The sequence below is a fragment of the Betta splendens genome, chromosome 6 (assembly GCF_900634795.4).
Source record: "Betta splendens chromosome 6, fBetSpl5.4, whole genome shotgun sequence".
NCBI lineage: Eukaryota > Metazoa > Chordata > Actinopteri > Anabantiformes > Osphronemidae > Betta > Betta splendens.
In genome coordinates this window covers 16,076,163-16,096,310 of record NC_040886.2, presented here as the reverse complement: position 1 = coordinate 16,096,310, position 20,148 = coordinate 16,076,163, and the positions used below count along the sequence as shown (strand labels likewise).

At 48.3% G+C, this 20,148-nt stretch overlaps 4 protein-coding genes and 1 long non-coding RNA gene across 7 annotated transcripts; 2 read left to right on the top strand and 3 right to left on the bottom strand.

The window, feature by feature from the left end:
• Window positions 1-1,350: 1,350 nt before the first annotated feature.
• LOC114857874 (uncharacterized) lies at window positions 1,351-4,662 on the bottom strand. Its single transcript, XM_029154778.3, has 2 exons — window positions 4,512-4,662; window positions 1,351-4,044 (listed from the first exon to the last, which is right to left on the bottom strand). Exons 1-2 carry the CDS (start codon window positions 4,599-4,601, stop codon window positions 1,759-1,761), a joined length of 2,376 nt encoding a protein of 791 aa, XP_029010611.1. The 5' UTR covers window positions 4,602-4,662; the 3' UTR covers window positions 1,351-1,758.
• On the bottom strand, window positions 4,639-7,744 carry LOC121202323 (protein phosphatase 1 regulatory subunit 3A-like). 2 transcript variants are annotated; one of them, XM_055509469.1, is made up of 3 exons: window positions 7,605-7,744; window positions 4,993-5,777; window positions 4,639-4,766 (listed from the first exon to the last, which is right to left on the bottom strand). In XM_055509469.1, exons 2-3 carry the CDS (start codon window positions 5,763-5,765, stop codon window positions 4,679-4,681), a joined length of 861 nt encoding a protein of 286 aa, XP_055365444.1. In that variant the 5' UTR covers window positions 5,766-5,777; window positions 7,605-7,744; the 3' UTR covers window positions 4,639-4,678. The 2 variants fall into 2 exon arrangements, with proteins under 2 accessions (XP_055365444.1, XP_040927265.1); XM_041071331.2 differs by lacking the exon at window positions 7,605-7,744 and having other exon boundaries at window positions 4,993-6,001.
• On the top strand, window positions 6,776-13,066 carry LOC114857351 (forkhead box protein P2-like). Of its 2 annotated transcripts, none has more exons than XM_055509466.1 (16): window positions 6,776-7,113; window positions 7,636-7,804; window positions 8,924-9,025; window positions 9,286-9,369; window positions 9,514-9,619; window positions 9,721-9,880; window positions 10,299-10,376; window positions 10,465-10,552; window positions 10,635-10,751; window positions 11,267-11,435; window positions 11,510-11,580; window positions 11,649-11,750; window positions 11,865-11,986; window positions 12,227-12,296; window positions 12,373-12,479; window positions 12,556-13,066. In XM_055509466.1, the coding sequence occupies exons 1-16, from the start codon at window positions 6,863-6,865 to the stop codon at window positions 12,662-12,664; spliced, it is 1,905 nt and encodes a 634-aa protein (XP_055365441.1). In that variant the 5' UTR covers window positions 6,776-6,862; the 3' UTR covers window positions 12,665-13,066. The 2 variants fall into 2 exon arrangements, with proteins under 2 accessions (XP_055365441.1, XP_055365440.1); XM_055509465.1 differs by having other exon boundaries at window positions 9,283-9,369.
• A 1,068-nt stretch (window positions 13,067-14,134) lies between these two features.
• Window positions 14,135-17,865, top strand: LOC114857350 (myoD family inhibitor-like). Its single transcript, XM_041071180.2, has 4 exons — window positions 14,135-14,584; window positions 14,800-14,929; window positions 15,041-15,174; window positions 16,438-17,865. The coding sequence occupies exons 1-4, from the start codon at window positions 14,557-14,559 to the stop codon at window positions 16,719-16,721; spliced, it is 576 nt and encodes a 191-aa protein (XP_040927114.1). The 5' UTR covers window positions 14,135-14,556; the 3' UTR covers window positions 16,722-17,865.
• Window positions 17,866-18,345: 480 nt separating this feature from the next.
• LOC129604225 (uncharacterized) lies at window positions 18,346-20,033 on the bottom strand. The gene is made up of 2 exons (XR_008694925.1): window positions 18,658-20,033; window positions 18,346-18,550 (listed from the first exon to the last, which is right to left on the bottom strand). It is a non-coding gene; the product is annotated as an uncharacterized LOC129604225 (long non-coding RNA).
• Window positions 20,034-20,148: the final 115 nt, after the last annotated feature.

Below are 20,148 nucleotides of genomic sequence, written 5' to 3'. Positions count from 1 at the left end.
ATCGATAGAACAAATGCATAAACAATTTACAAAAGAGCTAAATGAAATAGCATACAATACTTTTCAACATATAGGATCTTACAATGTGTTAAGTCATCAGAGTTCTTTTATAGCCTCATATACAGAATTTTAGTCAGCTTAGTCCAGAAACATGCACATCCAGGTTCACAGTACAAGTTGCAGTGTTTTGGCAGAGACACACTAACTGGCTCAGCGAGTGAGATTATCTGATTAGGTCTAGAAATGGGATGTAGTCTCCACAATAGGTCCAAGGCAGTGTGACTGGACCGAAACATCAACATGGTGTTTTGCCCTGATGATTGTGATTAGATAAGACTTTGATTGTGCTTAAGACTATTATGATGTTAGGACGGATTATTTGAGCAGAGTAAACATAAAATGCACTTTCAGACAAAACTGCTAGAACTACTGGACTATATTGACACTTTTTACACTACATTTCAACCTGACTAAATTTATTTTTGTGCATCAAAAAAAAACATGGATGCCTATATTGAGGATCACCTTTATAAATTTTCATACTAAGCTGTTTATGGATAAAATGTTATATTTCATTCTTATGCCTGTATCTTAATTTATTGTATTTGTGTAGATAGTGCCACCTAATGGTTTCATTGTTCTAGTGAGCTGAGGCAGTTAAACTTCATGTTTGTACAATTTATTCTACAAAAAAGTGGAAAACTAATAAAAACATGAAGATACCCCGTACATACATTTAATCATTAGTCTTTGAGATGATAAAATAACTGAATACAGTATTTAATCTCTGAACTCTCAGTTTCTGGGTAGTTATTGATGCTGGTGCTTATTATTGAAGTCTCTTGATTTGGTTTAACAGTAGATTCATCATTTTGTGTCTTTGGCTTTTCAGGCATATTCTGTTGTTGTGTGTGGGTGGCTAAATATATTCATCTGGCAAAGAACAGTGGTAATCCTCACAGCGGACTGGTCTGGAATCCCCCTGGCAAGTACAATATGTGCAGCTGTCTTCAGTTCAAAACACAGCTCCACTCCGGCACTCAAACAAGCAGGAATGTCGTTTCCAAGACATTAGTTTGTTTTCCCACAATCACAACTGCTTGTACCAGATTTGAGTTTCTGCAATCAAAATTTTTGTATGGGTTTCAAGGTTTGTCTCATCGGTTAAATACTAATTATCAAGCTTTGCTGGAAACCATGCATGGATAAAAGCATTTCAATTGTGGTCTTTATCTTGGTATTAAATATATTTTACTGACAACTGGTCATAACGAGACGCAAGATTTCATAAGATTAAAAACATTGTTTTGTTGTTAATTTGTTAATTTAAGCAATAAAAAACACTACATACATGTTTCTTGTAAAATTTATTCAATCCACTTATAACGAGTCACCCACAAAACATTTAGCTGGCATCCATGCACACAGCAGGCCATTTACATGAGCAGAAGTGAGCAGTGTGGGGTGGTCCGCAGCCTGTTGGCCAAATCATTTGTTTTATGTACAGTAAAGCTTGAAGAAGAATGAATAATAAATAGAATAATAAGAGTTCACATCCTCACATAGGGAATATACAGCATTTAATGATATGTGTGATATATGTGCTTGAAGTCAATGCCCATTATTAGTCATTTTTATTTGTTGCAATTATGTTAATTATACAAATATCAAGGGCTAAATTACATCATAGCTTCTAAATCTAGCAGGGGATCAAATCAGAATTCCAATAACTTCTGTATTCATGTAATGCTGTTTATTTTAACCTCTTGTTGTTCTTGTGTCTCCTTGACAACAGAGCCAAACCACTGACGCCAAGTAGAGGGCAAAGCAGGCCAGAAAGTCATAATGGTATGCCACAACTAAGAACACCACCAGCGAGGAGGCGTACAGCAGAGCCTTTGAGATGCTGCTGCAGGAACAAGCTTCTTTCCAGCAGGAGACGCGTTTATGGACGCGCGGCCTCTCAGCGTCCTCACACAGCGGGCAGCTGAGGGGTTGCTCCTCGTCCAGGGCCTCGCTGATGGGAGGCATGTGTGTGGACCGGCTCCTGCTCCGGCCCGCGCTGGGCCCCCGGCCCCCGTCCCCGCGGCCCGGCGCCGGCCCGGCGTGCACCGCCCTCAGGCAGCGCATGTACAGCTCCACCTCGTCGTCGGAGTCGGACTCGGCCGACGCGTCTCCTCCCGCATCCCCTTGGTCTTCGCCCGGCGTGTTGCTCAGCAGAGCCGACGAACCCGCCGCGACCTCATTCTGCGTAATGGCCCGTCTCCCCCGGCGCCGGCCCGCTCCATCTTCTGCGGCGGCTGAGGTCACGCCCCGTGGGTCTGCCTCCGCACCTCTTCCCTCTGCAACCAGCACTTCTCCCACGTAATCCAGATGATTGTGTTCGGTGTGGTCCTCCGGCTTTACCCCATCTTCCCGCCGCGCGCCTGCCTGAGCTTCACCTCTCAACTCTATTTCCGTTTGTTTTTCAGGCTCTGTTTCCTCTTCATTTTGCACGTTTGTCCTTTTGTCCCCTCTTTTCTCTGTCACGCATCCTTCAGTGGGTTCATTCTCTCCTATTATTGTTTTTATCTGTGTGGCTTCAGCATTTCCATCTGTCCTAGCCATCATTTTCCTGTTTTCTCCCCCTTCAGCGTTTTGTTGGTCCTCTAAAGCATCTGCATCCTCAGCCTCTCTCTCTTCAGCTTTTTCACCAGTTTGTGCCTTTTCTACCTCCTTTTCTACAGCTGTGTCCTCCAGACGTCCCACTGCTTCAGCATCTTCTGACTTTGAACCGGTCGTCTCAGTTTTCTCTTCGTCTGTTGATACATTTTGCTCTTTCTCTTCAACCAGCCCAGTCGTTTCCCAGTCAGCAGGTTGTGCAGGGCTCGACTCCTCCACGGCTGCAACAGCTGCTTTCATTTCCCAATGCTGGGTGTGTTCGGTAACAATAATAGGTTTATCTTTGAACTGCACAAACGTGTCACCACGTGTGTGATCTGCTTTTGTCATCGACCCTGCGACCTCAGCACCAGCCTCACTATCAGCTGGGTGAATTATTTCATCTTCAAACACGCAGCTCTCTAAATTACCTCGTTCTGCCGCATCATGGGTTTCTGCCTGAGCTTCCAGTGATGTTGCACGTGTTGTGAAATTGTTTTTAACTCCAATTTCATCTACACCCACAGAGGTCATGACTTTCTGTCTTTCAGTTTGTGCAGTTGATGCATTTAGATCTGTTTGAATTTGTGCACATGGCTCTGTCAGTTCAGCCCGTGCTGCTGCTATAGCCTGCCAGTGGAGGTCAAAGGTCACGCTGTCTTCCTGTGCCTCCCCTTGGGGACACAGACTCTCTTCTGGTGCTTGAACGTTCACAGACTCCATATTTAACACGTTTCCAGTGTGTGGATGCGTTGCAGCGTCTCTGTAAACAGGACCTGGAACGTCATCTGAAGCTGTGCATCGATGATGGGAGTGAATCACTTCAACTGGATGCTGCAGCGCGTCTGCAGGGTCACTCCAGACACTCAAACGCTCATCTTCTCCTTCAGTAGGAGAGTCGTTCAGAGTGACAGCCACGCATTCATTTTCGTGAGCAGCAATGGAGCAACTCTCCGTTGTTGGAGCCATGTCTTCGTTTGCCAGAGCAGCTCTTTGACCCTCACTCTCCACCCGAGCAACCGCCTGATGACACGGCGGCGCCTTCACATCTGCAGCTCCAGATGTGACGCTGTTCCGGCGTTCTGCTTCATGTTCTACTTTGCTCAGACGTTCATGGACCATATGATCGTCTCCCTCAGCTACCGCAGGCTGGTTGACATTGTGGAGGTCTGCAGAAGGCTGCTGGTTCGAATCCTCTGGCTCGTCGGGGGCACGTGCGGCACTCTCACCTCCTCCTGCTGCAGCCAAACTGTTGTCCACGAACGGCTGCGTTTCCAAACGCTCGTCCGCCGGGCCGCCGCTCGCCGCGTCACCCGCTCCCCCGTCGCTCTGGGCAACGTGACCCCCAAAGTGAAGAGCAGCCGTCCGCTGACCTCTTGGACCACCGTCCCGTCTGTTGTCGGCCTGTCCATCAACAGCAGGGATAGAATCACGTCAGCTGGTTCACACAGAAGCTCCGCTGCTTTAAGACAAGGGAGTTGTGTGGATCACACAATGTGATGACACAATGTGGATCACACAATGTGATCACACAATGTGATCACACGGTGTGATCACACAATGTGATCACACCGTGTCAATGACAGCACTTAGACATGAGTATGTATAGGTTTATAATGATTGGGTGAGTGGGTTTAACCAGGCTGGACACAGTGGGCTGTAAACGGCAGCAGCTCAGTGTCGCTCATTCTCCAGTCACGTGACATTCTTTCACAAAGTGCAGCGGGAGTCACGTTAACGTTGCTGCACCTTCCAGAAACGCTGCCGCCCGTCACACTTAATAACGCGTCCAACCTCTCGGTCCAACGTCTGCAGCGTCTGAGGACTCGGATTCGCATCGGGTGAAAACACGGCGGCGAGCTTCTACTCACGCGTAACCTGCGCGCGTCCTCCTGCGACGCGGCCGCGCGGCCGTCTGATGCCCGCGTGTCTCTCACGGGGCTCGACTCCTCTAACGGCATTGACGCAGCTGGAGGAAAGAGACGTTTGGCCGTGAGAACGATGACGCCACTGCAAAGTCAGCGGTTTTATTTGAATTCTAAAGCAGCAAAAATGATTCACCTGGTGAAACGTTTCCCTGCGACGAAGCTTCTGCTGCTGAACAGTTTTCCTCAGTGAGGTTCTGACTGTGAATTAATGAAACCACGATCCATTAGATTTAATTCAAACGTCTGTAATTTCGATTGTTATAAATTATGGCAATGATAATACAGTAATTACAAGAATAAGAGCAGCGTAGTTCATAAAAAACAAAACATTTGTCCCAAACGGCACTAATCCCATTAATGTTTATTCTTATGGCAGCAGTGATGATGTGGTGTTTTATTGTTTAAATCACGGTTCCGTGGTCACCTGACAGGCTTAAGGCAGCTTCTCTTGTTCACATTCTCTCTTCTCTTCTCCCTCATTTCCCGATGGCAGAGGAGCACGTAGTTCCCGCCGTCGTTGTTGGCCCAGAAAGTTCCCGCAGGAGTCTCGTACCGCAGACAGAGGTCCACTCGGGTCCCCTGCTCCCCGCACGGCGGCACCAAGGTGAGCCTAAAGGAGAAGCGGTCCATGTGTCCATCACTGGAGCCGGGCGTGTACTCTGCCAGCAGGTCAAAGTGGCTGCACCAGGCGTCCAGCGAGGTCCGGACGAACACCGCTTTGCTGAAGGAGACGTTCAGGACCCGGACCACTCCTCTCAGGATCGTAGTTGCGGGGAGAAGCTCCAGGCTCTCCAGTACAACCTTGTGGTCCTGGACTTTGATAAGCAGCTCCCCGTCCGACGGGAGGGAGAAGTTGAGGAAGGAGAGGCTGTATTGGTCTGCGTCTCGACCCTCGCCCTCGCAGAGCTCGTGCCGCGGCAGGTTCGGCACCTCCCACATTTCAAACTCCTTCACGTGCACCAGGCTCAGGCCTTTGGCGTCGGCGAAGGACACCCTCCGGGAGCCGCTCGCCGGCGCCTCGGGCTCGGAGTCGTCGTCGGACGCGGAGCTGCGTCTCCGCGGGAGGGGCGAGGATTTGGGCCGGATGCCACCGACGACCAGCTCGCCGTCCTCGTCGTCGGCATCCGGGGGTCCGGGGCCCGGCACCGCCAGGAGGCCGCGGGCCCCCCGCGGAGACGCTCGTCCCACCGACTCCATGGGGCTCTCGCTCTGTGAGAGAGTCAGCGGCAACTGAAGTGCAGCGCTTCTGTTTCTGGCAACTGACATTCAACATGCTCTGACTTAACAGATGGAGTCGAGTTACAGATGACATTGTTGCAAGGGCCAACACTATAAATAGGCCAGAAGGGACCTAAACTATGTGCAGAAGTCTCCGCCTGGGAGGAGAAACTATCTGCTGCTCTGGTCGTACGGAAGTCACTTATGTGATTGTCTTCATCAAGCGGAGCCGAACAGAAGCGGTGTGGATGTTTGAGGCCCTGCAGAGTTGCCATGTGCACAACAAGCAATGGATTTACCACGGCAACCGTTGGTGTTGAGTCACATGAGGCCTGGAACCGAACAAAAGGCCTTTGCACGTTGTTTGACCTCCTCACCAGCCACACAGAGAACGGGAGGCGAGACCTCATCCAAACCCTCGCTCTCCTTTATTCTCCTCATTCCCCAACGTATCAGCTCAGCCTCATCCGTCTACGGAGGAGCCGGAGCTCGTACGGCTCCGTATTTCCCCAAGCGTCAAATTAAAAAGAGCTGTAACTCATCCCCTGTTTACTACATGGTGCTTGTTACATCTTGTTTTTCATTCTGGGGGACAAATAAATACTAATCCAGTAGGTGGCAGAAAGTTGCCTTGGTAACAACAACTCAAACGTCACCTGCTTTAAGGCTTTTAGTGGGATCTGCTGCTCTGTTCACTATGTCTCATCTTTATTAAGATGAATTGTTGTGTTCACACGTGGTTGTGGTGCTTAGTCAGTGTAGCTGTGTTTTCACTGTGCATTCAAGCACAGCCCAATAAAAGCCCTTGTTTTTAATAGAGGCACTGATGCCATTGGAATAAAAGTCCTGTAAACAGCTCTTTGATAACAGTTTGACAGCTGCACAACTGCTGTTCAGAACTCTGCACATCTAAATAAAGTCACCAGGATCCTTTGTCTCAGCAGCGAACTATAATAACGCTTTTTTATAAACTGCCAAACAAACAAAGTGGAAATAACGTCTTTGTTAATCATGTTAAATAACATTTTCTTTTTGCGTAATTACAATATATGAAGTCAACCTAGAAAACCTAGAACATGGAACGCGGAGACACAAACACTGAGACGTCAAAGCTGCAAAAGCCTGAAAGAAACAAACGAATAAAAGTGATTTGTATGGATCCGTTTCACCTGCTCGTCCTCGTGGTCCAACTTACTATCTGCCGCTGCAACTCCTCCCCCTCAGGTAGACGCAGACCCATCACTTCTCTCCCATCCTCACTGCAAACTGCACGACTTGGAGGCATCAGCTGCGCCGGCCGCTCTGAGTCTGGCTGTCACTGTTGCAGGTAAAAGCTTTCATTCAGTCTTTATTAATGCTACGAGCTCATTTCTACATGTGCAGCTTTAGAGGAAATACGATGTATTTTACAGCCTGCTTGTTATGTTTAACTCATTATTTCTATTTAATTATTACTATTTTAATAGATTACATTTCCTATGTGCACTTAATACTAACTTATTATTAACTCTGTCTTAGTTTATAATAATAATATCGCTGTTTTTAATATGCACAATAGCTGCAGAGAAATTCACTTAAATGAATATAAATACTTTTATTATCTTCACCTGCTGTTTCACACAGATTTCAGCATTTACTTAACTTTCTGTAAATTACAAAACCAGGATTTTTTGTGTGAAGGGTAGTTGTTCTGTTGCCCTATTTCATCCCATTAGCAGCACCTCAGTGAGCATTCCTCTCCTGCCATGTGTTTAGTGCCAAGCTACACGAGTGCATTTTAGCAGAGCTGCTGAAAGTTTTGCCTTGTTCCCGACTCACGGCTTGCTCGGCGGTGGCTGTTCTCTCCCAGGACCGGAGCTGGGATGCCTGAGTCTCCCCTCAGCCCCACGGCAGCCCGTCAAACCCCAGCCAGCAGCCTCCTCACTCACACACACAACGGCGCCGGGGAGAGCGCGGCTAATGGGGACTCCTGCAGCGGAGTGAGCGCAGAAAACTGGCAGAGTCTCCAACATAAACAGGTACCTCCGTCCTCCTCCCACTCCTCGTCCTCCTGCTCTTCATAAGTGGGAAATAGAACAATCTGAGGCAAACAGATGCCAGGAGAAATCCCCTGACAGGACAGCGAGCCCAGAACCGGCAGCTCCGGTGACAGCAGCAGGGGGTTCATGCGAGATCCCACCTGAGCCGGGGGCTGACGCGCAGAACTCTGTTTGTCCTTCATTATTAGCGCGACTCAGAGTCAGGGGGAGTAATTGTTCGCAGACCCAGTCTGAGCGGATGCAGAGGCAAAAAAGCAAGGGCCAAGGATCATTTTAGGGTTGTCGGTTGCAGTTCCATCGCTGGAAATCCTCATCCAGGGGATGAATGTTTGCTGGAAGTAAAGCTTGTTGAGTGTCATTACATTACAATACAATTACAATTACAATTACAATACATTTTCTTAGTGAATTAAACATTTAGACAAATGTCTCTCTGGTACCTTCTGTTAATATTTCAGTGAATTCTTCCACCCACCCTGATTGTGACTTCATCATTGTGACCTCAGCGCAGCTAAAAAAAAACAAGGGGTCTGTGATCAAAAACAAAAAACACAACTTGAGGTTTGAATTCATTTTTCTAGAAGTGTCAGTCTTCACTGATGCATTTCAGGCCAAAGTCCCTGCACGTGTTGAGGTTTTTAACACTAGACGCACAGACGTGAGGTGAACAATCATCCGCTCGCTCCAGCGTTCACCTTTGTATTGTTTGTAATACAGTGTGTTAAATTTACAGTCCCTTTTGTTGTTTGCTGCTGCAGTCATGGCAATTGCCACCGTCTCTATTTGACTACAAAAGGAGATGGTCTTGTTATTTGTCACTCAATCCGTCACGCTGCACAGCGGTTATTATTCCGTGAGTGTTTGCCTTTATTAATACCCATACACTCCTATTAGGAGCCACAACAAGCATGTAATTGTGTTGCTAATTAGCTGGTCAGCCTATCTCCCATCTCATTTAGGGTCAATGACACAATCCAGCGTGATGTTGTTCACAGAGGTTGACTGCACTGTTTGGTAATTGGATTGGGAGGAATCCCATTCGACGGTTATTACTGTTTAACAGCTGACACTCGCCTCCGCTCCGTGTTCTTTTTGGAGGTGTTCCTGGCGATGATGGCTCCTCAGCAGATCCAGCAGCTCCTCTCCACCAGCCAGCTGCAGGCGCTCATCCACCAGAAGCAAGCGCTGCTGCTCCAGCAGGTATTTATGCCGAGACGCAGCACCGTGCCTGTGCAGAACGAAGTTTGGACATTCGTCCCAGGTTTCCAATGAGCAGGTCCACGAGGTTCGCACAATTGTGCCTATTGAACGACTGTCATTTTTATATTTGTGTACTTTGCTTTCATTCACAAACGTCCACTGCTGTCAAAATGAAACTGAAGAGGATTTGTAGCTCACTTTTTCACCGTTCGAGGTTATATAAAATGTAACATTGTTGCATTGCATTGTTTTTCTAGCAGCATCTAAAAGAGATTTACAAGAAGCAACAGCAGCAGATTCATCTGCAAATGCTCCAAAAGCAGCCCAGCAGGAAAACCCAGGAGGTAAGAATGTGCAGGATGCATGTATGAGCACTGATGACGAGCGCTGATGAACCTGCTGCTGGAGCCCAAACGCACCATTGAAGGATGTGAAGGTAGGAGTGAAAGTGAAGCGTGATTTGCCGTCTCGCTCTCCTCGTCCTCCAGCTGCCGGCGCAGCAGCTCCTCTTCCAGCAGCTCCTGCAGCTCCAGCAGCAGCTGCAGCTCCAGCGAGTCCAGGCACCGCTCGCGTCTCCTCCCGCCGTCTCTCCAGGTCATTACCGGGCTTTTAGATCCTCCTTCCACTGTAAAATATCATCACGAAATCAACATAGAAGCTCACACTTAGACATTTACTGTGTCCCTGCACCGCAGCCGGCTTCAGCCCAGCTGAGATGCAGCAGATGTGGGGGGAGGTCACAGAGGACCAGGCTCCAACGCAGGCCGTCCGCCCAGCGCTCGCTGCCGGGCCGGCGCCGGAGGGACCGGGCCGCCGGGCCGGCGACCGCCAGGCGTGTGCTCACGGGGCCCAACGGTGAGATCAAACGGAGCGCAAACAGCGCCGCATCAAAGCCTCGTCATCCGCAGACGCGCGCCTCGCTTTAAGGTGCGCGGGGACGCGTGTGCCGCTGCAGCCGGCGAGGCGTCACTTTTAATTCCCCCTGAGACGCACGCGCTGTTGTGTTTCTGTTCGCCCGCTTTGTGCCTGAAGTGGCTCAGCAAAGAAAAAGTTTACTTCACTACATGTCCCAAATCAAAAGTAAATAGTTTTTCAATTATTTCCAATGCTCCCCTGCAGCTGCCTCTGTCACATTGTGCTGTGTCTGAAAGGAAAACAAAACGCTCTGATGTCTGTTGTGTTTGCTCTGGCTGCGCTTGTGTTGTGCGTTTTTGTGCTGTGGCTTTTTAATCAGACGGCGCTTCCTCCCGTCCCTCTGTTCTTCCCGCTGCAGAGCCGCTCTCTACGGTCACGGCGTGTGTAATTGGCCCGGATGCGAGTCGGCCTGTGAAAGCCTGAGCCAGTTCTTGGAGTAGGTTGGACCAAAACAAGACGGAACCTCCCAGAACCTGTGCAGTTTGTGATTCAAGGTTCTTCCACTTATACCGCGTGTCTTTCAGGCACATGGGCAGCGAACACACGCTGGACGACAGAAGCGCGGCCCAGTGCAGGGTCCAGATGCAGGTGGTCCGGCAGCTGGAGCTTCAGGTGGGTCCGGTCCAGTGGCTCTGAGCCGCTCTCGTTCCGGTTCACGGCGCTGAGCTCTAATCGTGCGCTTCCCTCCCATCAGCTCAGCAGAGAGCGGGAACGCCTGCGAGCCATGATGGCTCACCTGCGTCTGCCGCGCCCGGCGGCGCCCGCCGGCCCGGCGCCGGCCGACCCGGCCGCTGACCCGCACGGCGCACAGGTACGCGGCACACGCCTCTAATGGCTGTTTGAACAACAGGGACGCGGGAAATGAGCCATGAAGCGGGATCCGCTAGCGGCGGCGACCTCATCTTCCCTCCGGGGCCCTGATGAAGATGCCGCCAGGCGCCCGTCGACCCGGAGGTCACGGCAAAATGCAGCTTAGACGCTCGGCAGAAGAGATGAATGTCAGCCACGCTTGAACCCGCTCGCAGACATTCTCCGAACACGGGAGGACGGGCGCCTCCTCGGCAGTCGTGTTTTCAGACAGCACATAATGCGGAAACTAATCAGCTGATAATCTCTCAAATATTGCACCATTATCACAACACTCCCCAAACAATTTCACCCTATAATTAGCCATAATTGGCTTCCTCCTTCCATTCTTTAGAGGGATGGTCTGTGCGGAGCCGAGTCGAATCGCTCTGTTACACTCTGTTGAACGTCTCCCTCTGTGTTGTTCCTTTGTCCCTTCTCCCCCCCTCCCCCCGCCCCCGCCCGCTGTGCTGCTCTCAGGTCAGTCCGGGCGCCGGCGCCGCTACGCTGCCCTCGCTCGTCTTGTCCGACGCCCCTCGGCCTCCGGGTCCGGGCGCCGCCGCCGCCGAGGAGCCGCCGGGCCGGGCCTCGTCCGGCGCCGGGGCCGCGAGGCATCGCCACCACCCGCTGCTGTACCCGCTGTCTGCAGGTGAGGCCAAAGCCGTTGCTCACACAGGAAGTAACGACGCTGACTTCTACTGACGTCCTCTTCTTCTCTCGCAGAGAACGAATATGAACTCTACAAGAACACAGACATCCGACCACCGTTCACGTATGCAACGCTGATAAGACAGGTACAGGCCGCGTGGGATGGATGACTAAAAGCAGCCTTCCTCTCTTAACGTGTCCTCTCCGTGTCCAGGCCATCATGGAGGCGTCCGACATGCAGCTGACGCTCAACGAGATCTACAACTGGTTCACGCGCACCTTCGCCTACTTCAGACGCAACGCTGCCACCTGGAAGGTACGGCGCCGGCGCATCATGACGTGTGGGCTGCGTGTGTGGTGGGCGGTGGCGCCGGGTCCACGCGGCCTGTTTTCAGTAACGTCTCCTTCACTGTGATTGGCTCTGGACCAGAACGCCGTGCGCCACAACCTGAGCCTGCACAAGTGTTTCGTGCGCGTGGAGAACGTGAAGGGCGCCGTGTGGACGGTGGACGAGGCCGAGTTCCAGAGGAGGAGGTCCCAGAAGATCACGGGGTATGAGAGCGTGTTTTCTCCTGCCTCCACTTACAACTGCCTTCAAATTCACGATAAAAGAGCTCAGACGGAGAAACTCAAGGGGTTTCCTGTCGCCGCTTCCACATTTAGACAGAAAAACATAAAAATGTATTTTTAGTGTATTTCTAAATGCACACACACGCGTGTTAGGAGATTTTGCATCAGTGCAAACGTGTTGAGATGAAATGAAAACTAAAGCATTCATGTGTGAATGTGCAGGAGCCCATCGCTGATGAAAAGCGTGTCGTCCAGTCTGGCCTTCGGGACGGTTCTGAATGCCAGTCTAGAGGTGAGCCCATGAGCCAGAGCAGCTTTCTGGCCACAGGTCACGCTCGCGCTCACGCTCCGCTCCGCTCCGTTCGCAGGCAGCACTGGCTGAAGCCGCGCTGCCAGGACTCAGCAGGGAGGCGGCGAGTGGAGGCTCCAGAGGCGAAACGCAGGGAAACCAGGGCGTCTCTGTGCACGTCCAGCAGTGAGTTGTGCTGACAGTCGGGTCCAAAGTGTGAGCGACCGCAGTGCAGCGGTGTCTAATACAACATTCTGTTCAGCTCCCTCAAAGACGAAGCTCGACATCTGAACGAGGAGCCGCCGACGCCGACCGTGACACCAGCTGACGTGACTAAAAATGACAGCGAGCACATGTTTGACCTTGACTGACCCTCGGCGGTGAGAAGGTCTCCGGCTAAAAATAATCAGCTGTAAAACAAGCCTCCATTCAACATTCAGGGACGTAGGCCACGGAGTGTGCAGCTTCATGCCGTACGTGTGTCTCAGCAGCAGGAAATTCTCACTAGAAATGTCAAATATCTCCTTTGTAACAACGCGATGAGTATGAAAGCGACAAACAAATAATGTACAGCATGAGAGCACGCAGAAGCTGAATTAATGCCCTTTAGGTAAATACAGAATATTACAAAGGCCAAAATTGAAAAATGCCCATTGTGTTTGTTGTGATTGTTTAATAGAATGAACAGCTAACACCCCCCAAATAAATGTATAGGTGGACATTAGGTTGGTAATAAAGTTAAATTTGCTAAAGTGGATTTTATACAGTTTAATTTTTAATTTTTAAAGCGTAATCGTTCTGTGACTGTTTTACATGATAACTGGATTCTATGTAGATGCAACAATCTGTCCTTTAACATGTTTGTCTGATGTTGTATTGGTAACGTGTTATTACAACATAATAAACGTAACGTGTCAACCTGCCAACTTCTCACTCATTACTATGTGATGCACCTTTATGGAACCAGAGACACTGAAGGGGAATAAGATGCTCCACGTTTTAAACAGTTGCCTCCTGATCGTGTAATTAACAGTTTCAGCGTCGTCCACCTGTGTAATTTGCTGCACGTGTGTTTAAAATAGAAAAGCAAAGAACAGGCGTCGCAGCTGCGTGACATCGTCTCATCCACTCATCACTGGAGCGCAGTCGTTACTGCGCGCTTCACAACTAAACACAGAACAAAGGCCTCAGGTTTCTCTGCGGCGTGTTTTGACTAATGTCAGTAATTGTCTTTGGTGATATCGCGTTAGCTTTAAGTTTGCTGTTGCCTCTCAGGGCTCCCTTTGATTTGTCGTCAGCCCATTAGGTGACATTTTCCTCTGATTGAACGTTAGCATGGTGCTAGACAACCTGAGCGGCTGCGCTGGCGTTGCTTTGATGTGCCACGCGCTCACAGCGAGGCGACATGTCTTCCAACACAGCGCCGTTGACGACAGCCTCCGCACAAGGACGGGGCTCCGCTCGTCTCCATCAGCTCGCGGCAGCGATGCCGTCGTCGATGGGTTCAGCCGCCTCCAGAAGGCCTCATCTGAGGGAGAACGAGAGATTTTAATGTCAGTGGCTTCTTTGGGAGGTTGGAATAAAAATAATCAGAGGTACAGATGGATTCTCATGAGCTGAACTACAAACAAGGAGTCATGGAAGAAATTATGTTTATGGTTTATTTTATTTGTTAAACTAAAGTTAACCTAATCTTAATTATATGTATGACTCTTGTCTTAAAAAGCATTTTTATCAAATACCTTTTTTTATTTTTTATTTTATTTTATTTTATTTTATTTTATTTTATTTTATTTTATTTTATTTTATTTTATTTTATTTTATTTTATTTTATTTTATTTTATTTTTCAAAGTTCTGCTCATTATAATTATAAACTGTAGAATTTATGAAACTTTAGATCCCACAGAATTAAACCCACATGATGTGATCATTTAATATTTCTATATTGACAGCATGACAGTGTCTGAGCTTCTGGCTTTCAGCTCACACCCTCGTGGGGCATGTGTCTCCGTCGTGTTAAGTGAACACCAGCGGAGCAGAGCGGCCACACCGGGCCTGTGTCGTGTGTGTTGTTCCTCACTCGATGGGAAGGGGAGTGTTACAGTACAACAGCGACTCACTCCTCGCTCGCAGGCGCCTGAGCGCTGACGGTGGAGGTCGTTGGGGTTTTTCCTGAGCCGGAGAATGAGGACGAACCCCGCGAACAGACGGTCGTGAGATCGTGAGCAGTCATGAGAACCAAAGGCGTCACCTGTGGACAGGATGGAGGAACGGAGCAGCCCGACTGAAGGCGAGTACTGACGCACCTGAACTAACTGCAGCCATGAACCGCTGCCGCCACTTTGAACTGCATGAGTGTGTGATGAAGCACTTCACTGAACCAAATGAGGGTTGGACAGATTTAATGAGTCTGATTTTTAGGAGTTGAGTCCGTGGGAACCAGTGTAACATCTGCTTGATTTGTCAGCGTTTCAGCTTGTGAGACCTTTTCTGATCCATTTGAAGGTGTTTCTCCTGTGAAACCAGCTCAGGAAATCCTCTCTGCACGTGACCCTGCTAGCGAAGGAAATGCCGCTCCCACTGAGCTCATCAGCAGTAAGTGGAAAAGCAGTAACCAACAAAGCGTGAGACAAAGGCTCTGACTGCAAAACACTTTTCATTCCTGTACCTCAGCCCAGCCCTCATCTGCTGCAGCTCCTCCATCAGGGGCCTCGCGGGCGCCACCCGGACACCGGCGGGCCCAGAGCGGCCCCGACGAGCCCACCTGTCCAGGCCGCGGCCTCCGCCCAGGCCGGGGCTCCGTGCTGCCGGTGCACAGCGGCAGAACCAGCACCAGGAGCAGCCGGGAGGCGCCCCATCAACCTGCCACGACCCAGAGCGGTGAGCGAAGCAAACACAAACGAGCCCGAAGTAGCTTCAGTGATGTTGTGAAGCTGAACATTCACTCTAGTACACGTTACCAGATGTGAAGCGCAAACTAACGCCTTGAAAGCACTGAAGATGTCAAATCTGAGCAGCACGCTCATCCCCACAAGACACAAGGAATGTTTAGTACTGTAGTTTCAAGACAAACCGATCCTATAGGACAGATTTTAAACACAGTTTGTGAAGCAAACGTCCACGCTTCCAATAAATAGCGACTCTTTGTACTTCGCTTTCTTAGTTTAACAAACCTTATGGGAAAAATCAAACTTTTCTTTTTTAAATATCTGCCAGTGGGTTGTTTCTTGTTCTTGACACGATTGTGGAGGTTTGTATAACCGTAGGTCTCCTGCACAGAACCATTAGTCGTCAGTTGCTGCTTCGACCTCACAGGGAAAGTTTATGTCAGAGACAGATGGACAGTGTCTGATGCAAACGAGGCGTTTCTGTTCCAGTTGTTTTTCTCAAAAAGTTTCCCTCAAACTGCTGCACTTCCTTCCAGTCGTATCAAAGTGTGAGCTGGGCCGCCGCTTGTTTATCATTGTGTTCGTGTTGTTGCCTATGAAGTTATGCATTAAATCAATTTGGTGGCCACACATAATGCTCCGTTTTCATCCGCACGCAGGTATTAGCATACGTTATGTGGGGGGGGTATAATTTGAGCGGCTGAGCAGGAAAACGCCGGACCCCACTCCCCAGGGAATTCTGCCGTCTCCTTTTCATTTACTTCCTTGAGTAAACAGGATAAAAAAGCTCCATTTGCATGAGCTCACGCAATATTTGGTCCTTGCGAGGATGAAAACAGCCGCTGAGTAATAAGACAATGGTTGGGATCAGGGAAGATGCACCGCGACACGCCGCTGGGGTTAATGTATGCAATTTCATCTGCACCTAATTTGGGGAGGAGAGCAATTATGTTTTGACAGCTCCTTCCGTGCTTGTTGTTCATCACTTGCAGCCTCTGTGGCCTTTTTATTTTCCCTCGGGGACTGAACGAAGCCGTGTGATTAAGTAAACACAATCACACTTGATCACTGCGGCGGAGCGGCTCCTCTTTCAACTCCCACTTCCAACAAACAAACACGCCAGAGATTAATTTCGGGTTAATCGAGCCGCTAATCCTGCTTTTCGATAGGCTTTTGTCTGACAGGCTTTTAGAACGCACAACAGCGCCCTCGCGACCTTAAGTGTATTTGTTGTTAAACGGCCTATCCGCCGCAGACTCCTGCTTCCGGCTGCTGCTGGCCTGCCTGTGGTGCCAGTGCTCGGCGCTGCTCCTGGCTCTGCTGGAGGCCTGCTCCTCCTGCCTGCACGCGCTCTGCGCCTCCTGCTGCGCCGCCTGCGCCCGCTGCTGCGCCCGCTGCTGCGCCGCCGTCCGCGAGGCGCCCGTGGAGGAGCTCCACTGCCACGCCCACTGCCACGCCGTCCTGTTCCAGTCGTGCTGCGAGCCCACCGAGTGTCTGGAGTTCTGCCTGGAGTGCTGCCAGATGTGCCACCGCAGCTAGATGGCGGTGGGAGCGTTGGTGATGCCGGATCAGACCGCAGCCGCTTGACCTTGTGAAGGTCGAGGGCGTTCTGGAGTCATTGGGTGAGACAGGCCCATGTCCAGGGACAGAAACCATCTGCAATTTAGAGTCTGCAGTTAAACCAATTGCACATTTATGGACTGTGAGAGGACACCAGCAGGACCTAAAGGACCAGAAAAGCACCAAGTATGAGCTACTGGAACCACTGAGACTAGAAGCAGGGCCACTGGTCCAACTCAAACCTGCCTGAAGCTCATCCAACGGTCTTTTGAGACATCTCTACTTTAGACAGCCACGAAAATCAGGATTTCATCCATGGTGGAATTTATTAATAGTCTGGGGTTGAATAAGTATCACAGAAAGACCTACTGCAGCTAGTAGCAGCAACAGCGCATTGGAAAAAAGAAAAAAAACTGTGTTTGTACATGAAGTTGCATTTAATGACTTTGACCTGGCGAGACCCTGAACGAGAGGGTTCTGCCTCTTTGTTCGGTTTTGTATAGCGTCTCATGTTATAAGATTGCTGGTTTGACTTCTACCTTTGCAGCTGAGAAACAGGGCGACACAAAACTTGTCAGCTCCCTCTTGAATCCCCTTTTCATATTTGTCACATAAAGTGCTTGGAACATAAAAGGACGCTCATCCTCTCCAGATCTTGGGAGATCGAAGGCGGCTCCTTTTTAAAGTCATCCTGCGAGATGACAGCGTGGAGGCAGAGTAAACAGCCAAAAATAAAACAAAGCGCCGATAAAGACAACGCTGTCAATCTGTCCGCGGCGAGCCAAGAGGCTCATTTAAATCACGTTACAGCCAGTAAATCGAATTTAAGCATCTCTTTTGCCCACAACACATTTGGATTCCGCTTGTGACAAGAAGCAGCGGCGACGTTTAATTTAGAGCATGGCGAGCGTTCGGCAACCGACAAACACTCAGGTTTGTTCCACTTGTCCCCCTCAATTTGTTCTAGCCTTTACCCACCGCTGATGTGAGCTCCCACTAACAACTGCTGTTAGTCATGACGCTGTGGATGTATCACACAGTCATACAGGTTTGTATAGTGTATGTGCCTTTGGATATTATTTAAAATAAAAGTTGTAATAAAGCATCACCGGTCCATCTAGAATGACGATAACCTGTTCATCATTGTCTCATTATGGAATGTTGCGTGTCTCTACTTTGCCATTTGACGTCACAAATGATAAAGCGTGATTGACAAAGAATTAAATAATGTGCTGTTTTACAAGATTCTATTCTATTCTAGACTATTTTTGGCCCTAGAAATTCACAAAACACGTACAAATAAACACAGAACCAGCCACAAAAGATAAGTACACAGTGCCCTGCATTAAAAAATTCACCGCAGTAGAAAACATAACCATATTTTCTAACTTGCGTTATGAAGCTGTATTGACTTATATTTTTTCCATTTGTATGTTTTAAATATCTCATGGCCACTGTAGTACAATAATAATAATAGAAATATGATTGAAGTGACTTAAATTAAACATATACAAATGTTAAGATTTTATTATATTTAGAATAATAATGTTCCACCAGCCAAAAAAAAAAACAGCGGAAAAATCACCTTTCTGACAACGTCAGCTCAAAAGCATTACTTAATTAATAATGTGTGACATGCTTTCATTGGGACAACACACTCGCATGTTTCCATGTCCTTGTAGCAGGATTTATAAATAAAACGTGGCCTGATCGGTTGACAACCTCGTCAGGCGTCGGAGGCTTGAGGTTCCAAACTGACACCTTGTTTTTCTTTACGGCTGTTGGACTGGCAGCCTGAGATGAGAACGCTGGGCATCACAGAGAGGACGACCCCGCGAGGAGTCGTTTGTTTTAAAGCACCAAAACACTCCTTCCAACGCTTTCATATTCAGAATCTGTCTGTTTGTATTCTCACCCGCCTCCAACGCTTCGTGACAATGGTTGTAACCTCCTCAATCAAAACAAGGTTTATGCGGAGTGTATGAAGTGGCGTCTGTTGAAAAAGGGAAATAATAACACCTAATAGTCAGTCTGTCAGATGTGCCTATCTACTGTAAAGGAAACAAAAATAAATGTAACTAGATTTGAATATCTAACATTTGAGACTGACGCAGAGAGGATGGATCAAAGGGACGAGAGACACACCAGGCGGGGGCAATCATAAATACATTGTCTCATTTTAATAAGTGAGGGGAATGGTTTCTAATCCAGCGCATACCATCACGCTTCGTGTGTTTGGGAGCGTGAGACGAGGGGAGGGTGAAGTGAAGTATATCAAAACATAGCTAATGAGGGTTGAGTTAAAAATGGGTGTGCATGAAATATTGATGGAAAGGATTTTTTTTTTATTGTTAATGCAGCATGAGACGCCTGAAATCTGCAGAAAGTTCACGTCTCTGAACTCGTGCAGATGAAGGAGCAATTCTGGTGGAACAGAGGTCAATTTATCGAAACATATCAGCTGCCTCTAAAACTGGTGCCTTCTGTGAATGTGCTTATTGTAATACATGCATGTGCTGTAGAATGTTAGGTAGTGTGCAGCAACCTACAGTAATTGAGTCTACACAACATAATTTTATACACAACCAAATGTGATCTCAGGTCAGTTACACCATCTGTTCATCTAAACTTACCCACGTGTTTATTTTGTGTTTAGTAAGTGGCAGCGTTCACTAAATATAAACTACCAGCTGGATGTTACGGGGTCTGTAGCATCTAATATTAACATCCAGTGGCTGAAAGGTGATTCTGAGGCACATACTGCACCTGCACCTACAGACATAGTTTAGTTTTGTGCGGAAAAGGCAAATGTGGATTTAAATGTAGTTGGTACAACTCAGCTCAGCATCCACACATCAACAGCTGACCAAGGCTCAGGATATTCTCCTCTTTAATTTACAACATTAGAGTCTTCTGTAATGTACAGGTGTCATAAACATCCTCTATAAGCATTTTGTTACAGTATTTACGAATAATAAAAATGATAAAGTATGTTGCGCTTTCAATGCCCTAAAAGCAAGTCATGCAAAGGATTAAAATGGCAGGAAATGTCGTCACCCTGCTCCAGTCGCCGGAGACGATTCCAGCTGGTCAAATTCAAGCATATCATGTTCCCAATAAAAGAATAAATAACACATTCACAAACACATTACTGCAAATCTAATTGAAAAAGACCAAAACAGATATTGCACCATTTGATGGCATGTACCAAATGCAATATCCTGCGGCTGCCTCCAAAAGTTGGAAACATCAAATATTCAAATAGACCATGTCTAAGTCTATTTAAATTAGCAACACCAATGCTGGCAAATTAATTTCTACACTGACATAAGAGGTACAGATTTAACAGAATTAGACAGAATACACAAAAATACTTGTCTCCTATTGTACCCATCATGTACATATA

What these genes read in the sequence shown, in the direction of transcription:
- LOC114857351 (XM_055509465.1), top strand. Translation starts at nt 6,863, where the DNA reads ATGGAACGCGGAGACACAAACACTGAGACGTCAAAGCTGCAAAAGCCT. An exon ending in TGTGCTCACGGGGCCCAACG is followed by an intron (nt 9,881 to 10,298) that starts GTGAGATCAAAC and finishes TTCCCGCTGCAG; the next exon opens with AGCCGCTCTCTACGGTCACG. An exon ending in GTCTCTGTGCACGTCCAGCA is followed by an intron (nt 12,480 to 12,555) that starts GTGAGTTGTGCT and finishes CATTCTGTTCAG; the next exon opens with CTCCCTCAAAGACGAAGCTC.
- LOC114857874 (XM_029154778.3), bottom strand. Translation starts at nt 4,601, where the DNA reads ATGCCGTTAGAGGAGTCGAGCCCCGTGAGAGACACGCGGGCATCAGAC. An exon ending in AGGACGCGCGCAGGTTACGC is followed by an intron (nt 4,045 to 4,511) that starts GTGAGTAGAAGC and finishes GTTGATGGACAG; the next exon opens with GCCGACAACAGACGGGACGG.
- LOC114857350 (XM_041071180.2), top strand. Translation starts at nt 14,557, where the DNA reads ATGGAGGAACGGAGCAGCCCGACTGAAG. An exon ending in ACGGAGCAGCCCGACTGAAG is followed by an intron (nt 14,585 to 14,799) that starts GCGAGTACTGAC and finishes ATCCATTTGAAG; the next exon opens with GTGTTTCTCCTGTGAAACCA. An exon ending in ACCTGCCACGACCCAGAGCG is followed by an intron (nt 15,175 to 16,437) that starts GTGAGCGAAGCA and finishes TATCCGCCGCAG; the next exon opens with ACTCCTGCTTCCGGCTGCTG.
- LOC121202323 (XM_041071331.2), bottom strand. Translation starts at nt 5,834, where the DNA reads ATGTCAGTTGCCAGAAACAGAAGCGCTGCACTTCAGTTGCCGCTGACT. An exon ending in AGCTGCCTTAAGCCTGTCAG is followed by an intron (nt 4,767 to 4,992) that starts GTGACCACGGAA and finishes ATTAATTCACAG; the next exon opens with TCAGAACCTCACTGAGGAAA.